The sequence below is a fragment of the Leucopleurus acutus genome (genome assembly GCF_964270905.1).
Source record: "Leucopleurus acutus genome assembly, chromosome: 6".
NCBI classification, from domain to species: Eukaryota; Metazoa; Chordata; class Mammalia; order Artiodactyla; family Delphinidae; genus Leucopleurus; species Leucopleurus acutus.
Window position 1 is genome coordinate 65,495,900 of NC_139149.1, and position 27,629 is coordinate 65,523,528.

At 38.8% G+C, this 27,629-nt stretch overlaps 1 protein-coding gene across 2 annotated transcripts in view; it reads right to left on the reverse strand.

Moving 5' to 3' along the window:
* ZNF385B (zinc finger protein 385B) overlaps positions 1-19,663 on the reverse strand; it is a 311,863-nt gene extending 292,200 nt beyond the window's left edge. Inside the window, exons 1-2 of one of the 2 annotated variants that reach the window (XM_082840917.1) lie at positions 19,611-19,663; positions 18,594-18,911 (exon numbers count right to left, since the gene is read on the reverse strand). In XM_082840917.1, coding sequence (XP_082697043.1) covers positions 18,594-18,909 — 316 coding nt within the window. In that variant the 5' untranslated portion in view covers positions 18,910-18,911; positions 19,611-19,663. Of the gene's footprint in view, positions 1-18,593; positions 18,912-19,610 lie in introns of those variants that run through there. The other variant, XM_082840924.1, reaches the window with a different exon arrangement.
* Positions 19,664-27,629: the final 7,966 nt, after the last annotated feature.

Genomic DNA, 27,629 nt, shown 5'->3' on the forward strand with positions numbered 1-27,629 from the left:
TTGTAAAGCAATTATACCCCAATAAAGATGTTAAAAAAAAAAAAAAAGAAAAATGTATCTTCAGAATGAGGCATAAAACATTGGGTTATCTCAGCCTCTTCTCATTGTATCCCAAAGCAAAACATCCACAATGGTTTTTAAACATCACATGTGAGAATGTCAGAAACAAAGAAAAAAAATAAGCTTCACCTTTTGAAGTAAAGGTCCATATTTTATTTTTATATACTATTTGGTGTATGAGTTCTTTAAAATCACTTATAGAAAAAGAAAGTAAGACGATTTACCATCAATATTCAAACTGAATAACATTAAAACCCATTTTAAAAATATATTCTTAAGACACGTGACTATTATGTTGTATTTACCTGGAGTTTTCCTATATTTCCCAAATAAATACTTTTTTATATGAAGTACATTGAAGAGCATTAACACAGAAAAGTACTGATACTGGACTTAACACTTCAGACCTACAGAATATTCACATCTTCTAAGAGATCTTCTCAAAAATTAAAAAGTTGCAGTTACGTAGGAAGGATAAGTCTAGAGATCTAACATACAGTATGATGACTAGAGTTAATAATACTGTACTGAATACAACTGACCCTTGAACAATGCCAGGGTTGGGGCGCTGACCCTCCGCACAGTGGAAAATCCAAATATAAGTTATAGTCAGTCCTCCTTATCTGCAGCTCATCTATATCCGAGGCTCCTCATATCCACAGTTCCTCTGTATCCGCAGACCCAACCAACAACAGATTGTCTAGTACTGTAGTATTTACTATTGAAAAGAACCTGTGTGTAAGTGGACTCGTGCAGTTCAGACCTATGTTGTTCGAGGGTCAAATGTACCAGAAATTTGCTAAGAAAGTAGATTTCAATCACCACACACAAAAGAAGTGATTATATGAGGAGATGGATATATTAATTAGCTTGACTGGGGTAATCATTTCACTATGTAAATGTATATCCAATCATCATGTTGAACACCTTAAATATATACAACTTTCATTAAAGAAATTTTAAAACTGTAGGTACGCTCCCCCCAAATAAGAGCATTTCTTGAGTGCCTTTTGGGACCCAGACTTGCAGTGAGGAGGAGTCCTAGGGGTGTTTGTGAGAACAATGGTCTTCCTATTCGCTGTACAAAGAAGAACGGAACACGTGGCTCTAATGTTAGTTCATAGCATATGATCACAAAGTCACGTTCCATGTGAAGAAGGAAAGTGCATTTATTCATTTGACAGTACAACATAATCTGGTGAACTTTTTCTTTAGCAACCAAAATAGTGCCCTGGTGGTTTGATGAAATTCTTGCAACTTCTAAAAGTAACTGATTATCTAGAGTCAGGAACTCCCCGGGAATAAAATTAACATCTCTTTACACCTTTTACATCATGTCCACATAAGAAAAGATAAACTTCCAGAATCTGCAGGCCAAGATCTCTGAGTTGCAAGGAAGGCTCACCAGAGGCAGCCTCTTGAAATGAAGTGGGCCAACGTGATGCAAATGCCATCATACTCAGCCCCTAAAAAAATACAATAACCAGACCACCCAGTTCCTCCAAACTCCTCACGTGATCAGGAGAAAAGCAAACATGTTTCGCAGCTTTGCCTAAGAACCAGATCCAGAAAAACCGTAAGTGCCAAGGATGAACACCCATCCCGTGGTCAGTTGTAACACTGTACGAGGATGCCTAACTTGGAACAATGCCCAGCAACCTCCATGGCTGGGATGCTGCCGAGTATGAAAGTAGAACTCCTGTATGAAAAAAGGTCAATCAGTGACAACACACTCATCCCACGGTGAGAATCTGAACTCAATAATGTTAAGTTTCTGTTGAGCCAGCTACTGAAAGCCTTTCTCCCTTAGATAAGCTTAAAATAGGTAACGCTTCTATTCTAAGACACCTATATTTTAAGTGTGCCTTTGATGATTCAAATCACTCAGCCACCCAAACACTTACCATGATTGTCTTTAAATTTTTAAATCTTAAATTTTAAAATCTTAAATGTTTAAGAGCTAAAAACCAAGACTTGATGTAACATAACATTTGCCTGTTAATAAATACGATACATGTAAAAGTTCATAGTCCAAAGTATTCTTAAAGCAAAAGACTACCTGCTCTTCACTAAAATAGGGCCAGGCACTCCTTTTAATTCTTTGTTTCTGAAAAAGTTCCATTCAAACTCCTTTATATATCAATTCCTTAGAGCTCTGGGCTTATATAATCAACACCCTTCTTTAACGCTTTTAAACCACATGTACAGAATACAGAGCTGTTCTATAAGGACTTTTTCAGGTGACCTTAGGGGTAGTTCTAGATTTCTGACACCATCCATAATGGCTAGGCTCTATCTCAAAGCATTTTGGAGGGTTGGAGTTATAACTTGAGGCTTCATCCTATTTCCATATTGCTGTACTCTTTCTCATTCATAAGGAATTTCAACCTCAATAAGCCCTGCAATATAAATCTCAGTTGAATTTACCTGGGGAGTACAGATAAGGGGCACTAACTCTATTCTTGTTTGGAAGAATAAAATTAGGATTTTGCAAAATGCTTAGAAACTTACAGTGAGCAATACTGGATAAGACAAAGAGTTGGAAAAGTAGATATATATTCCTTCTACTGTGTCATCATTGGGTCTGAATTATTCTAAGAGGTAATTCCTGTGTTCTCTCAAAAGGATCTGGGATTATACCAAGGAAATCAGATGCTCTATTTTCAATGATCTCATTTGGTATATTTTGAACAAGACCTTTTCCCCTCTGAGTCTTCTTGGAAAACTATAGGCAGTTACATGGGCTCTATCTAATAAATGAGCTACATAATAATTCTTCCATGAAAAGATTTTTATGGACTTATAAGAGGTCTAGGGAAATAAGTGCATTGTAAATAACCTAACCCACCTGCCTCCACACTGAAATGCTTTATCTACCTAGTGCACTTACTGGTAGAAACTCACTGATACTCACTGATACATCGATGATTTGTTATACTTTCACCATGGTACTTATAGTTTGCAAAAGATTTCTTGGTTAAGTTATAAGTGGCACACTGACTCAACAGAAATGAAGCAAAAGAAAGTATTTTAAACCATATGTCTCTACAGCAAAAGTAAAAGATATTATATTGATGAATTCTAGCCCTATCTCTGCATCTATCACACAAACTTAAGTTTGCATCATTAACCCTTTGTGTTTGTATTTAATCTCTCTTAAAATGGACTATAATTTTTTCCAGACAAGGGGAAACATTAAGGTATTTAAGTTGTATGTTTAATTCCTGAAAACTGGAGAAAAATCTCCCCTACCCCTTCCTCTCTCTCTCTCCCTCTCTCTCTCCCTCTCCCTCTCTCCTCTCTCTCTCTCTCTCTCTCCTTCTCCCTCTCCCTCTCCCTCTGTCTCTCCTCTCTCTCTCTCTCTCCCCCCTCTCTCTCTCCCTCTCTCTCTCCTCTCCCTCTCTCCTCTCTATCTCTTTCTCCTTCTCCCTCTCCCTCTCCCTCTCTCTCTCCTCTCTCTCTCTCTCTCCTCTCTTTCTCTCTCTCTCTCTCCCTCCCTCCTCTCCCTCCCTCCCTCTCTCCTCTCCCTGTTTCCTCTCTCCTCTCTCTCTCTCTCTCTCCCTCTCTCCCTCTCCCTCTCTCCTCTCTCTCCTCTCCCTCTCTCCTCTCTCTCTCTCTCCCTCTCTCCCTCTCTCCTCTCTCTCTCTCTCCCTCTCCCTCTCTCTCACACATACACACAAACACCCTGATACCTCCCCTATATATTCTACCTAAGGCATAGAAGATGCTCAAAACAAGTCTGTCAAATGAACATGTTCCTGCCCACACACATTCTCACCTCTTTGTATTTCTTTGCTTTCCATACTCATTAATAAATTCCAGCAAATGTGGTGGGATTAGGAATAAGGCGAGTATCTTATTTTCAGTATACCTGTGGCACCATCTTGTGGTAGATCTATAGCGTTGCAGTTTCAAGCTTAATTTCCAAAGTTCAAAAATGTCTGAGAAAATGCTTTTGAGGATAAATTTTACATTTTAAATATATATGGGATGCAGCGTAAGAAATCTGGCTTATGTATTTTAATAACCCACATACATTTTTTAATAGTCTTAATACCTATCACAATGCCCTGACCCTAGAAGCTGTTTCTTGAATGTAAAATTGGAATGAGAATTAGAGAACATTAGAAAGGAAGGGGAAAAAACCAGCTGAAGATCCTGGAGGCATCAAAGAGAAGCACAGAATATGGCAGCAAAGAAAATTACACAGTATAAAATGCTCCAGCTGACAACCCATTTTCAGATCTTGCCCTCCATTCCCACCTCCAAACCATTACGTCCACTTCCCGTTGCAAAACCCATCCTTACTTTCTCCCCTCTGTCCCCACAGTGTCCTCAACTTAAAATCTACTCAAATTCAGTTCAGAATCCCTAAGGCCAAATGAAAGATGCCACGTCTCACACCAAGAGGCAGAGTCTATTTTTCTACCAGTTGAATTTGTCGTGGTCTTGTGACCAGCTCTGACCAAAAGAACACAGTGGCTGCAGCTTCTGCTCTTGCTGTCCAGCCATGCTGCTCTGTGACCCATGTGTGATTGAAGCCTATCTAACCTTGTCCAGCAGGAGAGTCTACTGGCGAGAATGACCCAGCCTGCAGCCAGCATCAACTGTTAGATGCTGTGTGCATGAGGCCACCTGAGACCATCCAACCCAGATGAGGTGCCAGCTGCCTGCAGCTGCGTGACTGACCTCCAGTGAGTCCCGGATGAGAACCACCTAGCTGACACCAGCCCCAGTCTCTGACCCACAGAATCATGATTCAAATTTAAAAATGTAAAAAGAAAAAGTCTAAAGCCTTCTGCCAACCTTCACAAATTCTCTGGTCTTTCTAATCCTCTCACTCAGTTTCAGGCACGTCTCAGCTCTTTAGACATGTCAAGCTTTTTCTCAATTTAAGATTTTAAACATTCCCTTTACTCCCTTTGAATCACTTTTCTCCACTCTCTTTGCTTGATTAACTCCTGTTTAATCTTCAAAGATTAACTTTAAATGAGATTAGAAATTTGGAATAAATTGAAGGTGGGAGAGAAAATGGGCATTTTAGTATACAAATGGAAAAAAATCAAACACTGAAAATAAGGAAAAAATCCTGAATTCTTTTCATTTTTACTTTGTGAAGAATCTGTTGTAAAAAAATTATGAGAGGTAATATATATAGAGAGATGGATCTCAGACTTTGAATTCTTTTGTGTGGCCTTAGGAAAGGGCTCCAAATCTCTCTTACTCTTGGTGTCTTTATCTATAATGTGAGGACAGTCATACACAACCTGCTGAGTGTTGAGACCTAAAGCCATTATTTCAATCTTCTCATGATAACCTCTATCTCCGGTGCACCTCAGATCAAGTGCAGATGTGTCTCTCTTGCCACAATTCAACAGAACCTCCATGCTCTTGGCCTGATCTCACAGGTACCATCCATTGCCAAAGGCAGGATCACAGGTCACCCCCTAAGAGAGAACCCCTTGCCATTCTGAGAAAATATGGATCCTTAAAGCCCCAGAATAAAATCAATCCTCCCCCCTATAATCCTTGGGGCAGTTTGATTCTCCATGACAGATACATACCTTTCCTAAGGACACAAGGAGAACAAAATGTCAAGTTAACGTTTATTACTTTATCTGGTGATTTACCTGCTTCTGATTGGAAGGGGGAGAATCATGTATCACTGAATGAGATGTGGGGAAGTCCTCTGAACAGTAAAAGCCAGACTTACCACATAAACATGCTACAGCCAGAGAGAACTGAAGGCCCCGGTTTTCTGATTCAACTTGCACGTCAGGTACATTCTCTGTGCAGAAGTAACCTATAAGCACACACCAGGCAAATTCTGTCCCTCCCAGCTGATGTCTATGGATGGGAGGCAATAACACCATGGTGAGGAATCAGGCTGCAGAACTAGGCTGCCATGTTCCAAATCCTAGCCTTGCCTCTTTCCGCTACTACCTAACCTCTTTATTCCTCATTCACATTGTCCATTATAATAACAATACCTTCCTCACAAATCTGTTGAGAGGCTTCAAATGAGATAACCTCCACAGCGCCATACCTGGCACAAGGTAAGGCCACATTCACTCACATAACCACAGCCTTTCAGTCTACCTTCACTGTTTTTATGATACTGCAGGAGGTGCAGAGTTGCTTAGAAAGCTCTCAGGAGGGGTGGGGATTGGTTGATGGGGCTGGGTGGCTATATCATTCTATTTCCATGACATCATCCCTCTTTTTCCATGGGTCAGTGGATGCCCCAGAGGAAGACAGGAGCATGAGGTCACCTTTCCCTTCCCTGACCATTTCCCAATTACAAATTTATTTAAAGTAAGAAGCTCCTGACACTTCCCTGGTGGTGCAGTGGTTAAGAATCCACCTGCCAATGCAGGGGACACGGGTTCGAGCCCTGGTCCGGGAAGATCCCACATGCCGCGGAGCAACTAAGCCCATGAGCCACAACTGCTGAGCCTGTGTGCTGCAACTACTGAAGCCCACGCGTCTAGAGCCCATGCTCCACAACAAGAGAAGCCACCACGATGAGAAGCCCACACACCGCAATGAAGAGTAGCCCCCACTCACTGCAACCAGAGAAAGCCCACGCACAGCAACGAAGACCCAATGCAGCCAAAAATAAATAAATAAAATTAATTAATTAAAAAAAAACCCTTGATGCTAAAATAAATAAAGAAGCTCCTTTTCTGGGTATAAATCCTCCTCCGTTCGGTTAGTGTTGTCAAAGTGTGATTTTTTGGACCAGGAGCTTCCACATCATCTGGGAACTTGTTAGAAATGCAACTTCTCAGGCTTCACCCCCTGGCCTACTGAATCAGAAACTATGAAAATAGAGCCCAGCACTTTGCATTTCAACCCACCCTCCAGGTGATTCTGATACACGCCAAATTTTGAGAACCACTGGCTTAAATTATCAGTCATTAATGCATCCAATTTCTCTAAATTTCTTAAGTTCAGATCTATCTCAGAGAATGAGAATGGTGATTGGAATAGGGATGGTGGAGAAATATTATAGCGATGGGCACTCAGGATAAAGAATAGGTCTCAGCCTTTGACAGCAGAGGGCAGGATGAGGGTCACTAGCCACTCTAGAGAGAAAATGAATGTGGTCCATTTTGTCCGGAATTGGGAAGCTGTGTGTGGGTTATGGAAAGTAATCTCTGTGCAATTGGGAGGTAACCTGGGCAAATAGTACCTAAGCTAGGATGTCTGGTCTTGTTGGGGAGGCTTCTGTTTGATGAAAACCAGAGTAGGATATAAAGAGAACTCAGGAGTGCTCTGAATCACAGCTGTCGCTGATTTTTTTTTACATGTGTGTTTGAGCAGCTGTGTTTTTCCTATGCCTCTGATCCCATGGGACAAGGATGACTCTTCTCCCTCTTCCAGCTCCTTTCTTTATAGTTTGCCAAATGTTCCTCCTTTGCCCCCACTCATACTCATCCCAATAAGAATAAACTATTTATAGTTTATCCCAACACGCATTTACATTGCTGTCCCCTCTACCTGGAATGTTGCTTTTCCTTGAATACCTTGAAACTCATTTTTCAAAATTCACTGCAAATATCACCTCCTCTAGGAAGCCTTCTCTGATCTTCATAAAGTTGACCATCCCTTTCTCTGTGCCACATTTACTTTATATGTAGATCATCATTGTTCTTAGCATATCATTGTCATTCATTTATTTATATATCTGTCCTCTCTCGACACTTAAGAGATTGTATTTTTCTAATCTCTGTAGGCACTTGATAATTTTTAAAAAGCAAAACCCCCAAATTTGTGTTCATTATCACATCTGATAATGCTACCAGAATACAGGTGTTTTAGGTGGTACCTTTATTATGAATTTTTAACTGAAATTTTTATTGAGATAATTAGAGATTCACATGCAGTTGTATGAAATAATACAGGGAGTTCCATTGAACACTTTGTCCATCTTCCACTGATGGTAACATTTTGTAAAATTATAAGATAGTATCACAACCAGGATGTTGACTTGGATACAATCTACCAATCCTATGCAGATTTCCCCAGTTTTACTTGTATTCATGTGTATATGTGCGTGTGTATGTGTATGTTTGTCACCTGTGTGGGTCGTGAATCCACCACCACAGGATCCCTCATGTTGACCTTTTATAATCACACCCACTTCCCTCCTGACACCTGTCCCCAGCCTTAACCCCCAAGAACCACTAATCTCTCCTCCATTTCTAAAATTCTGTCATGTCAAAAATGTTGTACAAATGGGACTCACAGTATGTAACTTTGTGGGATTGATTTTTTTCACTTAGCATAATTGTAGAGATTCATCCAAGTTGTTGCGAGTATCAATAGTTCATTCCTTTTTATTATGGAGTACTATTCCATGGTATGGATGTACCACATGTTAACACTTCACCCCCCAAAAATATGCAGGTCAAATCCTGGAACCTTTGAATGTTACCTTATTTGGAAAAAGGATCTTTACAGGTGTGATTGAGTTAAGAATTTTGAGATGAAGAGATAATCTTGCATTATCCAGGGGTCCCTAAATCTAACTGCAAGTATCCTTATAAGAGAAAAGCAGAGGGAGGTTTGAAACAGACAGAAAAGAAGACACAGACACACAGAAGAGAAAGTGATGTGAAGACAGAGGCAGAGATTGAATTGATGCAGCCACCAGTCCAGGGATGCCCGGGCAGCCAGCAGAAGATGCAAGAGACAAGAAATGGATTCTCCCTATGTATTGCCCATGGAGGGAGTATGGCCCTGCAAATTTCAGACTTATAGACCCCAGAACTTAAAGAGGATGAATTTCTATTGTTTTAGGCTGCCAAGTTTGTGTTAATTTGTTATAGCAGCCTCAGAAAACTAATATAGAGTTGTTCATAGTTTTTGGCTATTACAAATAATGCTGCTATGAAATTCATATACAGGTTTTTGTGAGAACGTATATTTTCATTTCTCTGGAATACATTCCCAAGAGTACAATTTCTGGGTCGAATGGTGATTTCATGTTTTGTCTTACAAGAAACCTCTAAACTGTTTTCTAGAAGGGGCTGTACCATTTTACATTTCCATTAGTAATGTACGAGTGATCCATTTACTCTTCAGCCTTGTCATGTTTAGTGTTGTCACTATTTCTTCTTTTAGCCATTCTGACAGGTATATTGTAAAACCTCATTGTGGTTTTATTTTGCATTTCCCTGATGACTAATGATGCTGAACATATTTTCATGCACTTATTTCTCATCTGTACATTCTCTTCAGTGAAATTTTTCTTCCTATCTTTTGCCCATTTTCTAATTGGATTGTTTGATTTTTTTTTTTTTTTTACTGTTGAGTTTTGATAGTTCTTTATGTACTCTAGATCCTTTGTTTGATATGTGGTTTGTAAATATTTTCTACCATCTGTAGCTTACATTTTCATTCTTTTCCCATGGTATTTTACAAAGCAAAAGTTCTTAATTTTGAATGAAGTCTAATTCATCAGTTTTCCTTTTATGGATCATGCTTTTGGTGTCAAGTCAGAACTCTTTGCCTAGCCCTAGGTCCCAGAGATTTTCTTCCATTTTTTCCCTAAAAGTTTTATATTTTTATGTTTTACATTTAAATACATGATCCAGTTTGGTTAATTTTTGTATATGGTATAAAATTTAGGTCAAAGTTTTTTTTCGGGGGGGAGGGTTGTTTTTATTTTTGCTATTGTTTTGTTTATAGATGTGCAACTGCTCCAGCACCATTTGATGAAAAGACTATTTTTCTTTCACTGAATTGATTTTGAATTGTCAAGAGTCAATTGAGCATATTTGTGTGAATCTACAGTTCTGGATTCTGTAGTTTTTTCCATTGATCTATGTGTCTATACCGCCTCAAAAAAAACAAACAACAAACAAAACCCTGGGCTTCCCTGGTGGCGCAGTGGTTGAGAGTCCGCCTGCTGATGCAGGGGACACGGGTTCGTGCCCCGGTCCGGGAGGATCCCACATGCCACGGAGCGGCTGGGCCCGTGAGCCATGGCCGCTGAGCCTGCGCATCCAGAGCCTGTGCTCCGCAACGGGAGAGGCCACAACAGTGAGAGGCCCGCGTACCGCAAAAAAAAAAAAAAAATTTAAAAAAAAAACAAAAAAAACCCCAACAGCTTTGATTACTTCAGCTACATAGTAAGCCTTGATATTGGGTAGAGATTTTTCCTACTTTATTTCTTCTTTGTCAAGATTGTTTTAGCTGTAGGGCCTGTGGTTTTCTATACAATTTTAGATTAAGCTTGTCTATGTATATAATAAATCTTGCTAGGGTTTTGAAGGAATCTCATGAAACCTATAGATCAATTTACGGAGAACTGACATTTTAACTATGTTGAGTTTTCCAATTCATGAGTATGGTATATCTCTCTATTAATTTATGTCTTCTTTGATTTCTTTTCTTAACATTTTGTGATTTTCAGCATACAGATTCTGTACATGTTTTTTACAGTATGTATCTAAGTATTTCATTTTTGAGGGGTGATTATATATGGTATTGTGCTTTTAAGTTTAAGTTTCCATGTGTTCACTTTTAGTGATATATAAAGATATGCAACTGGTTTTTGTGAGTTCTCTATCCTGTAAAGTTTCATAGATTCTTTGGGATTTATATATGGACCATCATGTCATCTGCAAAGAACGATTTTATTTCTTCCTTTACAATCTGTATGCCTTTTATTTATTTATTCTTGCCTTATTATGGTGCCTACAATTTCCAGCACTATGTCGAATAAAAGAGGTGAGAATGGACAAACTTACCTTGCTCTTGATCTCAGGGAAAAGCAGTCTTTCACCACTAAAAATGATGTTAGCTATAGACTGTTTTGTAGATGTTCTTTATTAAATTGAGGCAATTCCCCTCCATTTCTAACTTGCTGAGAGTTTTTATCAAAAATGAGTATTGGGTTTTCTCAAATGCTTTTATGGCAACAACTGATATGATCATATGATTTTCTTCTTTAGCTGTTGACATGGTATTTTATATTTATTGGTTTTCAAATGTTGAACCAGTCTTGCAAATCTGGAATAAATCCCACTTGATCATGGTGTATAATTATTTTTACACATTGGTGGATTCAGTTTGTTGATATTTTGTTGAGAATTTTTCAGTCTAAGTTCATGAGAGATATTAGTCTGTAGTTTTCTTTTTTTTATTTGTCTGCTTTTGGTATCAGGGTAACACTGACCTCATAAAATAATTTGGGAAGTGTTTCCTCCTCTTCTATTTTCTGAAAGAAATAGTGTAAAATTGATGTTCTTTAAATGCTTGGTACAGTTTTCCAGTAAAACCATGTAGATCTAGAAAGTTCTTTTGGGGTGCTTTGTAATTATGAATTCAACTTGTATGATCATTATAGATTGCTTTATCTTGGTTGCATTTGGTAGTTTATGGTTTCTGAAGAACTGGTTCATTTTTCTAAGTTATCAAATTTCTGACCATAAGTTTTTTTATAGTATTTACTTATTTTATATATATATATATATATATATATATATATATATATACACACACACACACATATATATATATATATATATATATATATTTTTTTTTTTTTTTACGGTACACGGGCCTCTCACTGTTGTGGCCTCTCCCATTGCAGAGCACAGGCTCCGGACGCGCAGGCTCAGCGGCCATGGCTCACAGGCCCAGCCACTCCATGGCATGTGGGATCTTCCCGGACCGGGGCACGAACCCGTGTCCCCTGCATCAGCAGGCGGACTCTCAACCACTGCGCCACCAGGGAAGCCCTATTATATTTTTAATTGCTGCAAATTCTGTAGTAATATCATCTATTCCATCTGTGTCTTCTTTCTTTTTCATCTTTGTCAGTCTTACTAGAGGCTTGTAAATTTCATTTATCTTTTTCAAAGAGCCAATTTTCTATTTGTTTCCTCTGGTTCTCATTTCTCTGTTTCTCTTTTCTTGTCATCACATGGGTTACCTGAACATTTTTTAGGACTCCATCTTGATTTATTTATATTCTCTTTGATTGTATTGCTTTCTATAGTTTTCAGAGTGGTTGATATGGGTATTACAATATATATACTTATGGCAATCTACTGGTATCATCATTTAGCTACTTCAAATGAAGTATAGAAAACTTACTTCCATTTAGGTCCCTTTAACTTCCACTTTTAATCATTATTATCTTGAGTATCATATGGTTAAATTTCATTTCAATCATCAAATATGTTTTATAAAACTTATGAGGAAAAGGATTGTGTGGGGATTAATTTTACGTATCAACTTGACTGGGTCATAGGATGCCCAGATATTTGGTCAAACACTATTCTGGGTGTTTCTCTGAGTTTGTTTTTGGATAAATTTCACATTTGTGTGTGTGTAGATTTTATTCTGAAAGAAATGAGGAACACTGAAACATTTTGAACAAGAATTATATGAACAATCTTACATGACAGAATGTACTTCCTTGCAGCACTGCACAGTCAGTGTTTACCAGGATGACAGGAAAATCACAGTCATGGTAATAAGGAGGGCCTAGGAGATGTGCTGGGAAAAGTTAACAAATGAGAAATTTTCATTACAAGAGTGTCCTTAGAATGAACATACACACACATATATGTATGCATATATAACTATATAAATTCTTATTGATCTGTTACATACTCTTATGAAAATGATTTAATAATGGTATATCTACACAGTTCCATCACGATTTCAAACCTTCAGTAAAATACACTACCCACAAATCTACAAAGTTGATAAGCTTTTGGGGGTCATTAAAGAAGCCCACATTTGCCTTAATATTAGGCAGAGAAAAGAGAACATAGGGAGCAGTTGAGAAAAAAAAATTCCCCAAATTCAAAAAGAACATGGAATTAAAGTAAGATCTGTCCAATGGATTCTCTTTGGGAACTTACAGAAAGACCTAGAATTACGAATAAATGTGGAAGTGGTTCTCCAAACTTTGTTTTGTCTAAAAAATAAAGGAAAAGGTATTTCAAAATGTTGGAGAACTTAAACACAAGAAAATTGGGGCTATATAATATTTTTAAAGAATCAATTACGTTCAAATTAAGGCTGTACTGAACACAATTTTTAAAAATTTTTTATTGAAGTATAGTTGATTTACAGTATCATGTAAGTGTCAGGTATACAGCATGGTGATTCAGTTATGTATATAACTGAATATATATATATATATATATATATATATATATATGTCGCTGTGCTGTATACCTAAAACTTTTAGGTTGCTTCCATGTCTTGGCTATTGTAAACAATGCTGCAATGAATATTGAGGTGCATGTATCTTTTCAAATTATGGTTTTCTCCGGATATATGCCCATGAGGAGGATTGCAGGATCATATGGTAGCCCTATTTTTAGTTTTTTTAAGGAACATCCATACTGTTTTCCATAGTGGCTGCACCAATTTACATCCCCACCAACAGTGTAGGAGGGTTCCTTTTTCTCCACACCCTCTCCAGCATTTATTATTTATAGACTTTTTGATGATGGCCATTCTGACTGGTGTGAGATAATACCTTCATTGTAGTTTTGATTTGCATTTCTCTAATAATTAGAGATGTTAAGCATCTTTTCATGTGTCTGTTGGCCGTCTGTATGTCTTCTTTGGAGAAATGTCTATTTAGGTCTTCTGCCCATTTTTTGATTGGGTTGTTTGTTTTTTTGATATTGAGCTGTATGAGCTGTTCATATATTTTGGAAATTAAGCCCATTGTTTGCAACCCATTCTGTAGGTTATCTCTTCATTTTGTTTACTATTTCCTTTGCTGTGCAAAAGCATTTAAGTTTAATTAGGTCCCATTTGTTTATTTTTATTTCCATTACTCTAGGAGACAGATTCAAAACGATATTGCTGCGATTTATGTTGAATTTCACATTTGAATCCATAAACTCAGTAAAACAAATTCCTCTCTCTAATATGGATGGGCCTCATCCAGTCAGTTGCAGGCCTGAATAGGACAAAAGACTGGCCTTCCCCTGAATAAGAGGGAATTCCTCCTGCCTAACTGCCTTCGACATGGGCTATCAATTTTTTCCTGCCTTCCAACTTAAATTGAAACATCAGCTTTTCCTGGGTCTCAAGCCTGCCAGTCTTTAGACTGAAACTACACCATCAGCTCCCCTGGGTCTCTAGCTTTCTGACTGCAGATCTTAGGACTTGTCAGTCTCCATGATCATATGAACCAATTCCTTTAATAAATATTCTTATTATATATGTATATATACACCACACACACACATATATGTATGTATGTGTGTGTGTGTGTGTGTGTGTGTGTGTGTGTGTGTGTGTGTGTGTGTATATATATATATATGCATATTGCTTCTGTTTCTCTGGAGAACTCTTACTGATAGTTTGTTCTATGCTTCATTCTTTTAGCATTTCCTCTCTATTTGAAAAGCTTCCTTTAGCCAATCTTTAAAAGTAAACTGCTAATGATAAATTCCTTTGTATCTTACAAAACTTCATCTGCGTGTGAAGGATCCCTATTTAAGCTAGTTAAGCTCTCTTTGCTTCCCCTCTGATTCCTCCTTCTGTAGCCCAGAGTGTTCTAAAATAGTTTTAGGTAAACTCTAAGAATCTTCCTGTTTTTCCATAAGGAACACACTAAATTCTAAATTTAGTGAAAGAACTACCAATGTTTGGGGGTCAATCACTTCTTATTCAGAAAAATGGCTCAAGTCTCAACCACCACCCTGTGGACACCACTCCTACCCTGCCAACCCCCAAACGACAATAAGACTGACAGAGAGGAGGGGAAGTTCCCTCTGAAATGAAGTTCTTGGAAGGTTATGTCTACTACCATATCTTTTCTCCTTTAGGGAGGAGATGTGCTACTATTTTTCTCCCTGTATTAATCTGCTAGGGCTATTGTAACAAAGTACCACAAACTGGGTGGCTTAACAATAAAAATTTATCATCTCACAGTTCTGGAGGCTAGAAGTCCAAAATCAAGGTACTGTACAGTGGGTTCTTTCTGAGGGTTCTAAGGGAATGATCAGTTCCAGGGCTCTCTCCTCAGCTTGAAGACAATTATCTTCTCCCTGTGTTTTCACATCATCTTCCCTATGTGTGCATCTGTCTCTATGTCTAGATTTCCCCTTTTTATAAGGACACCAGTCATATTGGATTAGAGTCAACCCTAATGGCCTCATTTTAATTTAAGTTCCTCTGTAAGACTCTATCTCCAAATAAGGTCACATTCTGAAGTACTGGGGATTAGGACTCTAATATATCTTTTTTGGGGGAAGGGGGGATAAGTCCCTAAAGCCAAGTGATGGGCAAAAAAGGGAGATAGGCATTTTGTTCCCTGATTAAGTACCTGCTTTGTCAGTTGACTTGCCAGCCTCCTCTGTGCTACCTGAGCAGGCAAGAGAAATGTGGAGAGAAGCCCCCTACCTCCACCTACTGCACCTCTACCTGCCTGGGCCCTAGCGGCTCTAGGTTTTCAAGAGAAATGTTAGTTGTCAGATGGATTCTGCACATGATCTCAAGCCCCAAGAGTTGGTACACAGATGAGAGAAGAGGAAGATGCAGCTAAATCTCAGGGACTCCCAATGTCTAAGGGACCATGTGAGGGGAGCTCTTCTTCCATAAGGTCTGATAAGAGCATCTGTGACCCACAGAGACAACCAGAATAGTAATTACCTACCAAGAATAGCGTTACAACTTTGTCAAGGCTGTAAAGTAAGGACACCTCCACCCCTCCATCCCTCCATGGTTTCCCACCACCTGGGCAGAAGGGCAGGCAGAGGGAGGGGTGGCGGGAGAGCCGACTGTGCCCCACCTTCCACTCTAAATGTCAGTCCATCTAGCCAAATCTTAATTTGTCTATGAAATGGATGTTTTTATAAGTAGAACTGTCTTCTAAATTAAAGAGTCCCTCTGAATATACAAATGTGAAAAGTTATGGTCTGAGAAGGTGTTTAAGGGAGCTGCTACCCAGTAGGAAATAGATATTCGATTGATTAAAACTGAGGAAAGTGACTGGAAACAAATAAAACCATGTCAGGCTGACTCCTCATCGAGTTGAGACTCTAAACAGTAGATAATGTGCACATGCACACATAACAGGACTAAGGTATATTCCACTCTAGTTCCTGCTGTTTCGCTTAGCATGATCCCACAGGCAGTTTTACCTTTCATTAGGTATTCTTCAGAAATACAATTTTTAATGACTATGGTTTCTATCATTCATCTTATAAATGTACTATAACGTATTTAACTTTTCTCCTATTGGACATTCAGGATACAGCTAATATTTTGGAATTATAAATCATGTCATAATCATCTTTGTATATACATCTATGTCCAATTTCTATTTCAAAGAGGGAACATTGTTATACCTACTTTTTCTTTCAGATGGGAGGATTATGCTAACCAGTTTCAGAAGTTAAGTGACTTGCCTTCATCATATGTTAAACCCAAATCTTCTGAGAATGAATCACTGACTATATTATCAGCATATGAAAACTGTCCTTTGTGCCTAATATAAAACTTGAAAAGCTGTTTCATTTTCTTACCCATTTTCCTATATATTAATATATTGTGTTATACTAGTTGATGAGCTATGTTTTATTTATAGAATATATCCATAATATTCTGTGTATGTCTTAGCTAAATGTATTTTATATCAGCTAGCTAATTTCATCAGTATGGGAGAAAAATGGAGAAATTCATGAATTGGAGCTTTACATGTCTGTTTTCAAAACCCATCAGAGAAAGGTAGTTTGCCATGATAAAAACCATTTGTGACCACAAATATATTACAGCATATTGGTTTGAATTTAACCTGAGTTTACTGCATGGTAGAAAACAGCAGCAAAGTAGTGACGAAGAATTATGGCTTCACTATTAATTATATATGGTTGGAACTCTGATCTGCCATTTCCATGCTGTATGAAGCTGTACAAATTTTATCTCTGTGCCTCTGTTCCTAATCTGTAAATTAGGAATAATCTTAGTACCTACCTCAGGGTTCATGAGAAGATTAAACGAGAAAATTCCTATAAAGCTCTTAGGACCAAAATATGTCCCACAGAAAATGTTCAGTTAATGTTAGCTACTAACATTACCTCTTTTAGAAACCACAGGTTAACCTCAATTTAAACATAGATATTTGGATTCTAACAAATGTAATTCAAACCTTTACTCAGGGCTATTTGCTCTCTGATTTAGATATAAGATAGTCATCAGTTTTTACTCTAACACCAACTATATTTTTAATATGTAAATACACATACATTAATGCATTTGTGAATAACAAATGAATATATGATGATAACAATTATCATCATAACAAGTAAATACAAAACAGAAAAGTTATCTTTCTCTATTGTAATAAGTGTGTATCTCATACCCTATAAGTTCCTTTAAGTTCTTTCACAGCATGGTAAGTACTGACTGAGGAAAATAATTTAATAAAATTAAATTATATACTGGGTAAAAAGTAATTAGGTTTAGCTTGAAAGAGAAAAATTATTAATTTACAGCAAACACATACAAGCCATTTTTACCGGAGCTTAATATGGATAATGGCATAACTTAACGAAATCAAAAACTATGCAACAGCACCAAGTGAAATTCCAACAAAGGGCTGCACCGCGTCATCTCACTTCAAGTTGAAGGTTCATTACCAAAGCAAACACTTGCTAGAGAGGAATTTGGAGCTTTTCCTCATATTTAGGAGGAGGCTTCTCCTGGCCTCCCAAGTAAACCTGCGGAGGAGGCCTACTTTTTGTAGAAATCTTCACCATGGAAAACAGTACATTTCACATTTTTCTTTAGTTGTGTCACAACGAACAGACCAAAGGCCAGCAATATGAAGGAGGCAGCATTGCCCAAGGATAAGATACAGGGTTTGCAAGACTGTTTAGAATTCAGGGCAGATGCAAGAATGAATCTCCAAGCTTCTGCCTCTATCCAGCTCACAGGAAAGGGTGAGAGGCATGAGGCAGGGAAAGTGCTTGCGGTGGTGCTGGAGCTCAGAGGTAAGCCTTGCTGGTTTTGGCAACGGCTGTTCCTATTGTTAGAACACCACCGGCACGCTGAATATAACACGTCTAGCGCACAAGATTAATGCTCCTTTCCTGCATCATGGATGTTATAAATAAAACTGGAGCTTTTTATATACCACCTAATTGTACGCTACTCAACGGAAAGCAGAGCAAGAAAGCCAAAGAAAGCCTAATTCTGCAGAGAGGAGAAAAAAATTGATATCACTGATCCATTTTAAACACATTTCAAAATATAATAAGGACTGTTCACAAACTATAGAGATACAGAACTATGTCAATGGGCTGATATACACATTTTATGTTTATATATATTTGTGTCTAGTATAATATATATTAAAACAATAAAAAAATGTATCCTAAGAAGTAACAGACAGCTCTTGGATTTTACCTGTAGGGAAAAGAATATACATTGTGGTAGTAGTTTTAAGGGGAAAGATAAGCCTTGCTCTAAATCCTTCATTTTCTAGAACAGAAGCATGTCTCCCAGCAGGAAATGGGCCCCCAGGCCCTCCCACCTACCTGTGCTGGTATAAGTGCTGGGGCTGGCCAGTGGTGGCCCGGAGCCCTGGGCTGGGGGCGGAGGCTGTCCATCACTCAGCTGCTTGACTCGTTTGCGGTGAGATTTGCCATTGTAATGGACTTGGGCCTGGGCTGCAGAGTTTAGCTGGATGTTGCACACCTCACAGAAGGAGAACAGAATTTTCTTTTTCTCTTTACTCAGCTGGTCCTCAGGTCTGTCGTTCTTTACTCCCTTATCTTCAAAGCCCCGTAGAAAAGTTGCCATATTCATAATTCCATCTTCAGGGTAGTTGTCAGGGCTTAAGGAATACTTCATACCTAAAAAAAAAGGACAAATGCTTATGAAATATAGGCCTTCTTATTTTCTAGTATGATTATGATTAATGTCATGGTATGGTTTAAGTTAAAATCTCCTAGATACTCAGTGATCACGCTTGGAAAAAATTATCAAAAGCACTTAACTGAGCAAATATGATCTTTGAACATGTGTTTCCTCTGTCTGGAGCATTTTCCACTCTACCCTTGCCCCTCCTCCCATCACCTCTCAATTCTTTTGCCCTTTAAACTCCTGCTCACCCCTGAGATCTTAGCTGGAGCATTACCCTCTCCTGGAAACCTATCTGGCCCTGGAGATAAGGCAGATCCCTGTTTACATGCTCACATCATACTATGTGACCTCTCTTCAGAACACCTCTCACCATGTGCACGTCATATGTATTTGTACAATTATTTGATTTATGTCTGTTTCCCCAATAGACTGTGAGCTCTGTGGGGGCAGTAACCTCATTTCTGGGTATCCTTTGGGCCTAGAACTGCAAATTTTACATAATAGGCATTCAAATATCTATTGAAGGAAGGAATAAAGGATGCTACGAATCCATACTATGAAAAAGGGTATGTGTAGACATCAAAGTATACATAATACACACACATCTGCACACCTGCCAACAGATACATGCCCTAACTTGGGGAGGAGGTGACTAACAAAGACGAAAACACATTATGTCTGCAACTTACATTGGGTTGTATTCCAAAAGCCTCTTTATAAGTCAGCCAGTGGGAATTTGAACATATTTTCTTACAGATGTAGTGAAACAAACTGTTTTTAGCTGTCCAGATTAGCCCATAAACATCAATTTAATCTCTGATGAGGCTGAAATGCAGAACATCTGAAACACAAAATAATAGAAACACAATATATGGTAATCTAGTAATTGAAATAGAAAAAGAGTAAAACAGACTAAGATAAAATTTTGTTTACTTTTAAGTGCTGATTTTCATTGAGTTAGATAAGGGTATAGTGATAAATTATAGCCTAAGTAAAGATTTTAAAGGAGCCTTTTCAGTACCTGAAGGATCTTGGGTAATGAAGATGGCCTTGGCTTTTTATTTTGCTCAGTCCCCCTTTAACATATATAATTTTTTCATTTTAGCTAATACCAATGTTACTAGCATTTTTATGCTTCTCAGTGTGATTATTACAATGTTTTCAGTTCTCAACTCGAATAAAGAAAAAGATGCTCTCACAGAAGAAAAAGGAGAACACTATTCAGAGCACAACTGGGCAAAAGCTAAGGGAAAAGGGGTGTGCATGGAAAAGATCTGGCTGAGGCGGACAGCACTGTGCCGTGAGGGATGCAGAGTTCCGATAAAGAAAGGATCCTTGCTTGTGATGGATTCTGCCTGGGGGGAAAACAAAGATACCGGCTTGAGCAGTTCTGTTGATCCAAGTTGGCTTGGAGCTCTATGGAAGGGAAGGAGAAACTAAAGACTCATCCACATCTGGAGAGTTCACCAGTTGAACGTTTAAAATTCAGAAAATAAGTTATAGTACAGAGTATGATCATAAAGATATTGATTCTATGTATATGGTATGCCAAGAACTCATTTACACCCACACACTCTATTGCAAAGTGTCATTATGCACTATACCATAGGCTAAACAATCACCTTCAGAGCATTGTTAAAATAGTACTAATCTTGATATGTTAAACCTATTTGTTCCATAAATACTTTACCCTGATGCCCCCAATTTAAAGAACTCAATTCCACAAAATTTTCCGAATGAATTTATTCCTTTCACCTCTCCACAAAGGCCATTTTCTTCATTAAAATCTATTCAGACTACACATAAATCAGGTTTAAGCAATTCCTAGAGCTGAGTTGCAGAAAATAATTCTGTTATAATTGAAATGTGATTTGAACTGCACATATATCAATATTTTGGCTGTAGTCCCTAAATCCAAATTACTACAGTGTCACAAAGCCATTTTTCTCATAAAACTTTAGAAAATATCAGTGCCATATAAAAGTTATGTTCAAACATATTACTTTGTGTACTCTCTTAAAATATTAAAATTTATGATAAGAATTACTGAACTAAATAATAAAAAAGAGATAAAGGATTTGGAAAATAAACTCGTCATTAATATATTAGCCTTGTTTATAAAACTAATCCATTGTAAAACATAAGGAAAACCAGTAACTAATTTTTGACCTTGCATCATCTCACTGAATCACTGAAATCTAACTGTTATATTTCAACTCAAGCAACCAAAATCCTTGACTTAACTGAGTAATGATGACACTTCCATCTGAAAATTTAGCTTCTTTGGAGGTAGGTGGACTTGCCCATGTTGCTAATTAACACATGGCATTTCACAGAAACAGGACATACATCATAATGCTTCCTTTTAAGTTTGAAATCTAAAAAATGACTTCTTTGTATTATCTTATAAAAGATTGGGCTTCCCTGGTGGTGCAGTGGTTGAGAATCTGCCTGCTAATGCAGGGGACACAGGTTCGAGCCCTGGTCTGGGAGGATCCCACATGCCACGGAGCAACTAGGCCCTTGAGCCACAACTACTGAGCCTGCGTGTCTGGAACCTGTGCTCCGCAATGAGAGAGGCCGCGATAGTGAGAGGCCCCCGCACCGCGATGAAGAGCGGCCCCCGCTTGCCACAACTAGAGAAAGCCCTCGCGCAGAAACGAAGACCCAACACAGCAAAAATAAATTAATTAATTAATAGACTCCTACCCCCAACATCTAAAAAAAAAAGATAAAGCCAGCTTACCTGTGCCTTTCTGATTGCCATTTGTCCTAGAAATAAATTGTGCTTTAGATTTACTTAAATATATATATATTTAGTAGTAAGAAAGAAACCTTTAAAATGAAATGAATGGCTGTTCTAGAATTCTGCTGTAACCTCTGCAGAATACCAGCACCCTTCATAACTTTTGTCCCTATTTTACTTTCTCCCAGAGTTATTCTCACAGATGATCCCCCAAACATCCAACACCATGCTCATGGGCCACTCTAGGGAGAATGCAATGCCTGGGAGTGGGGTGTGCATTCTGTCCCTCAAGTCCCAATTTATTAGTCCTAGTGCTGGTTTCACCACACTTCCTCCCTCTTAGGAGAAAAGTAAGTTCAGCTCCTGTTAGCAGCCACTTGCAACCAGAATATATTTAGTCCCAGAGGTCTTGGGTAAAGGACCTAGAGGTGGTAGAGAAGCAAGATATCAGAGTCTCAACATCCAATTTTGACCTCAGATGATATAATTTCTAGGCTAATAATATGCATGGTGATGATAACATTTATAATGTCAATTTTCTGGCTAAGGGGAAGGTAACAGTGAGTTTAAGTGGAAGAAGAGAAAAATCTCACTTTCTATTTTAAAGTGTTTTTATCAGACTATCTCAAATTACATGTTTCACTTGCATAGGGCAGAAGGACCTTCAGAGGTATCCAATTTTAAACAGAGAAGTGGGCAGCACTCTTCCATGATAGCCATGCAGGCTTATCTGAAGGTAAGAGAAGTTCAGACAACCAGACCAAGTATCCTATGTCCTTTTTGTATTATTTTATCAGGTTAGATGGCCACGCATTTAATATCCATGAGAAAATAAGATATTTTGCTACAGGTCAAGGAATAAGAAAGTTGTCCCTTGAGTTGCTGTTTTGGGGGAAAAGACATGATAGGATAGTCAATGATTATCTAAAGGAGTGATTTTCTTAAAAAATATTTATTTATTTTGGCTGCGCCAGGTCTTAGTTGTGGCATGCAGCATCCTCGTGGCATGCAGGATCTTTAGTTGTGGCATGTGGGATCTTTTAGTTGCAGCACGCAGACTTATTAGTTGCAGCATGCGGACTCTTTAGGTGCAGCATGCAGACTTTTAGTTGCAGCATGCGAAATCTTGCTTGCAGCATGCATGTGGGATCTAGTTCCCTGTCCAGAGATCGGACCCAGGCCCCCTGCATTGGGAACGCAGAGCCTTACCCACTGGACCACCCGGGAAGTCCCTAAAGGAGTGATTTTTAAATGACCAGGATGCAACACGTCAGGAAATTTTATACTTAACAACTTTCTCTAAAACTGGCCCTGACTGCACAGTTATCCGATTGTCTTTTATAATAATTTAAATAAAAGGCAGCTGATTCAGAGGTAAAGACTGAAAGCCACAGGAAGAATGTGAGCACATCTTACCTTAGAAAGAAGAACGGTCTGGGATCCCTGAAGCTCAAACTGCACTATACTGTTTCAGCCCCATACTTGGGGTCATTTCAGTTTAATAAACTCATCTTTGGGAAAAGTACTGTTCTTGTCATGAATTATTTTAGGGAAAGACCACACCTCTGTGGATGGGTGTAGGATTACCACAAAAGGAAAATATTGTTCCACTGTGAGTCTTACCACAAGATTGATGGGGGCAGGAAGTAGACAAAGAGGCATGAACCTGTGACTGCCTCTCGGTCTGGGGGACAGGGGATCTGTATGCAGGTATGAGAGACTTGTTCCGGGCATTCCCTTCGTGGGGAGGTAAACTGATCCCTGGAACAGAGACAGGCCTGAGTCTGGGCAAAGAAGGCTGAACAATACAGAATGCCTATGGAGGGCTTTGGTCTGTGACCTCCGAGAACCTCTATATCCAGGAACAACTGTGAAGTTCTCTATCTGTATTTCCTTTTCCTTTTTTTTTTAAATCCTGAAGCCATCAGTGAAATCATGCAAACATCACAGTTGATCTTCCTGTTGGGAGGAATAGTGTGAGAGTCTGGAATGGCACCTGGGGTTAAAGCCATCCATGGGAGAGCAGCAGCAAGGGACTTAAGGATGTCAGTGGCTGGCAAGAGAATGATGCAGTGGTCTAGAACCAGGCAGCTGGTTAAGATGTTCATTAACAACTGGCTTGGGATATCTCAGGGATTCAAAACAGCATACAAGAAAGGCAAGCTGGTAAAATAATGGCATTCTTATATCAAGTAGAGATTTGAACTATTCTGAATTAGCTAATGTAAAGGGTAAATAGGCTGGGGCATTTGAGCTACCTAAAGGTAAATAAAACAAGGTTATTTTATTCTCATTCATTACTGTAGATCCTAAGCCAACTATACGCCTAGCACTTAGAAGATGTTCCATAAACCTTTGGTAAAATGAAATAGTTGTTATAATTAATTCAACTGAAGTACAGCCGCAGCCAAAAACTGCTAGTTAAATTGGTCTTGGCCTTCAGAAGACCCAATAATTGTATGTCTATGTAGATCACTGTCTTTTCTGGCACCCTTGATCTTCTGAGTGGTCCAAGTTAGCATTATATACAAATAGCATGACAATGTCAATAATGAGAACAAGGAATGTATTTTATTCTTAGTGTCAGAATATCAATTCCAAATATACATATTCACATTTCAGAGGAAACCAGAACTGAAAATATCCTTCTATGCCTAGTACACTGAGATTCTATCAGAAGTAAAAATGTAGGTTTCTTATTGCAAGAATAAAATGTTGCAATAATTAATGTTAATTATGAAACTGTTAATTTTATATAAAGAACAATTATTAAAATTTTTTTCAGTCACTTAAATAAAGAAATTGATTGACAACTAAATCAAGCACTAGCTCTGTAACTATAGAGAGAATATATACTTATTTTGAGGTACAAATGTTTATAATCAGATAAATAATAAGTCAAATAATGATAGAAATTAGATTATATCATAATTCTAATCTTTGTAGAATTATGTGGTGTAGTTGCTTTCATGATATCAAACTAATGAATCTTTAAGCACTATATTTAGTTTTTATTTGTTTAATTCCATTAAGGCATGAACCATTTTGGGAAAAATTCTACTTGGGAATTTTTCTCATCTTCTGAGGATGAAGCAAAAGCAAAAGGCCAGCTTTGTTACCTTAAAATTACTACCTCGGACTTCCCTGGTGACACAGTGGTTAAAAATCCGCCTGCCAATGCAGGAGACATGGGTTCGAGCCCTGGTCGGAGAAGATCCCACGTGCTGTGGAGCAATTAAGCCCGCGCACCACAACTACTGAGCCTGCGCTCTAGAGCTCGCAAGCCACAACTATTGAGCCTGCATGCCTACATCCCGTGCTCTGCAGCAAGAGAAGCCACTGCAATGGGAAGCCTGTGCACCACGACGAAGAACAGCCACCGCTCATCACAACTAGAGAAAACCTATGCACAGCAACAAAGACCCAACACAGCCAAAAATAAAATATTAATAAATAAATAGATTAAAAAAAAGAAGTGAACAGAAAAGCAAACAAATAAATAAATAAATAAATTACTACCTCAAGAAGATAATAATTAAATAATACCTAAACTCATAATATGATACAATTTTCTGTTTCCATATCTCAAAAGTCATTCTGAATGATGGTACTGGGCCTTAGCCTAAGGCAAATACAGATTTTAACACTTGGTTTTTGGTGATGCAGCGAAAGGTATATATGGTACACCTCGAGCCCTAGAGAGAGAAATGCTTACTGACTTGGCTATACAGTCTTTATAATAAGGAAGCCTAGATTCCATTCACCCTCTGCCTGGCCTGAGAGAGCAGCAGAACACAGGAGAGGGAACTTCAAATCATGAACACTTGGGCAAAGGCAGATGTTGCAGTCCCATTCCTCCCACGGCATTGCCAGGGTAGGTGTGCAAGCTTGAACACATTCCTGAGCAGGACCTGGAGCCCCTCCAGAAGCTCAACAGCTGAATCTGTGTGTGAAGCTGGAAGGAGCTGTCCTGGCTCCTTGAGATGACTGCCAACGCACCTTCCAGGCATGGAAGGGAACCCAAGCAATTCAAGAGACGGCTCCACACGAGTCAGATCTGTTGATCAAGGAAGTAACATCCTCAATTCAACGAACTCTCAGGTCATCTTAAAAAGCTTACAAACACGAATGGTATTTTCTGGCTTTTGCCACGTGAGAAAATATAGGGTAAAACTAAAGAGACCACGTTACACACTGTAGCTTTATTTCTAGTCATAATCTCTATATATACCATCTGGACACAGTTTTACATTTATTGCATTTTTCATTCATTTAAAAGTAACTTATATCATTCTAGAAATTTTGGAAAATACAAGGAGCAGAAAAAGATGGGGGCAAGTCCTCCACGTTCCTATCATTCAAAGGTAACCATGTTTTGTTGTTTATTTCTAGTCTTTTTAAATGCACATACTGTTTTCAAAGAACTTTGGTTAGACAACAGACATTTGCTAAGAGTTCAAATGTATATTAGAAGCTGAGCTCTTAGACTGATTATATTTACCTACAAATTGATTAATAAGAAGTCAATTTTTCCACCTCTGGTATGGATCAAGTGTAACTGTAGCAAGTGTTCTAAGAAGAGAAACAGTGCTATGAACATCATTAATATGGGGCTGCCCTGGTCCATGCAGTCTGAGAGAAGGTGATGTTTGAACTAAGAACTAAAGGATGAATAGGAGTAAATGGAAGAACATTCCAGGTAAAGGAGATTGCATGTGCAAAGGTCCAGAAGCAGGAGGAAAGATGGCAGGTGGGACAAACTGAAAGCAGCCCAGTGTACCTAGAGCAGAAAGAGCAAGGTGGAATGAAACATAAAATAAGGCTGGAGAGCTAAGCTGGGGCCAGGTAACGAAGGTCCTTGCACACCAAGCTGAGGTGTTGGTCTAGGGAAGGTGCAGAAGTATTTTAAACTAGAAGACTGGTACGAACAGATTTGACTTGTGAAAAGATTACTTGGCCTTCAGAGTAGATGAAAGATGTGGTGTAGAGTAGGGAGGTGGCCACATGAATATGGACAAATTCAGAAACTATTATAGTTACCCAAGCAAGAGAAAACGGTTGATGGGCCCGGATGGTGATGATGACCCCAGAGTGAAAAAGTGGATAGATTCAAAAACGTTGACAAAAAAAAAAAAATCAACAGGACTTGGTGATGGATTAAATGGGCCTGCTGGGATATTCCCTGGGGATGGAGGCTGAGGGTCACCATGTTCCTGCTTCCTCTGCCTTGCTAAAGCCAGCAAATGCCATCTTTTTTTTTTCTTTTTATTTCCCTTTTCTCTTTTCCTTCTTTTTTTCTTTTTCTCTTTTCTTTTTCTTGTCCTTCTTTTTTCCCTTTTTTCAGTCAGTGCCATCTTCACATTCCCCCTCGGCCTAGTTCCAGTCAGTGGGTACCATCTTTGAGCTCTCCTTCCTAAGCACCAGTATCTCCCAGGGGAGAGCTTCTACACACATCTGGTGACCAAGATTTTATGTCTGGTGACCTAGTTTTGCAGCTGCCACCCAAGGGCCTCCCCTTGATCTCCTGGCTCTGGTGGCCAAGGGAGGCCTTGCGTTCCTGGGTCCTCTGGGTCTCTAACAATCAGAGAGACAGTTCTTGGCAGACAACCACTTCCAGGGTACTGCACAAAAGGCAGACAGAAACACACTCCCCAGTCTTTCTGAGAAACAGGCCTATTTACTTGCAGGAGCTTTGGCCTGAGGAGCAGGCTTCTGGTTTGGCACACTTATAGAAGCCTAAGAAGGGGCTCTCAGAGAACAGAGACTGGTGCATGCAATCTCCCTCAACCTCGCCCCAGCTCACTGGTATTGTACAGAAAGGAGTTTGTACCCTTCTCTGGTGCCCTGGTTATTGTGGCTACTGTTAGGGATCTCGTTTACGTTGCCTGGCCCTGATGGCCAGCAGGGTTTATACATGTGGGTCCCCCAGGACTGTAATGAATGGAGAAAGAGTTCTTAAACA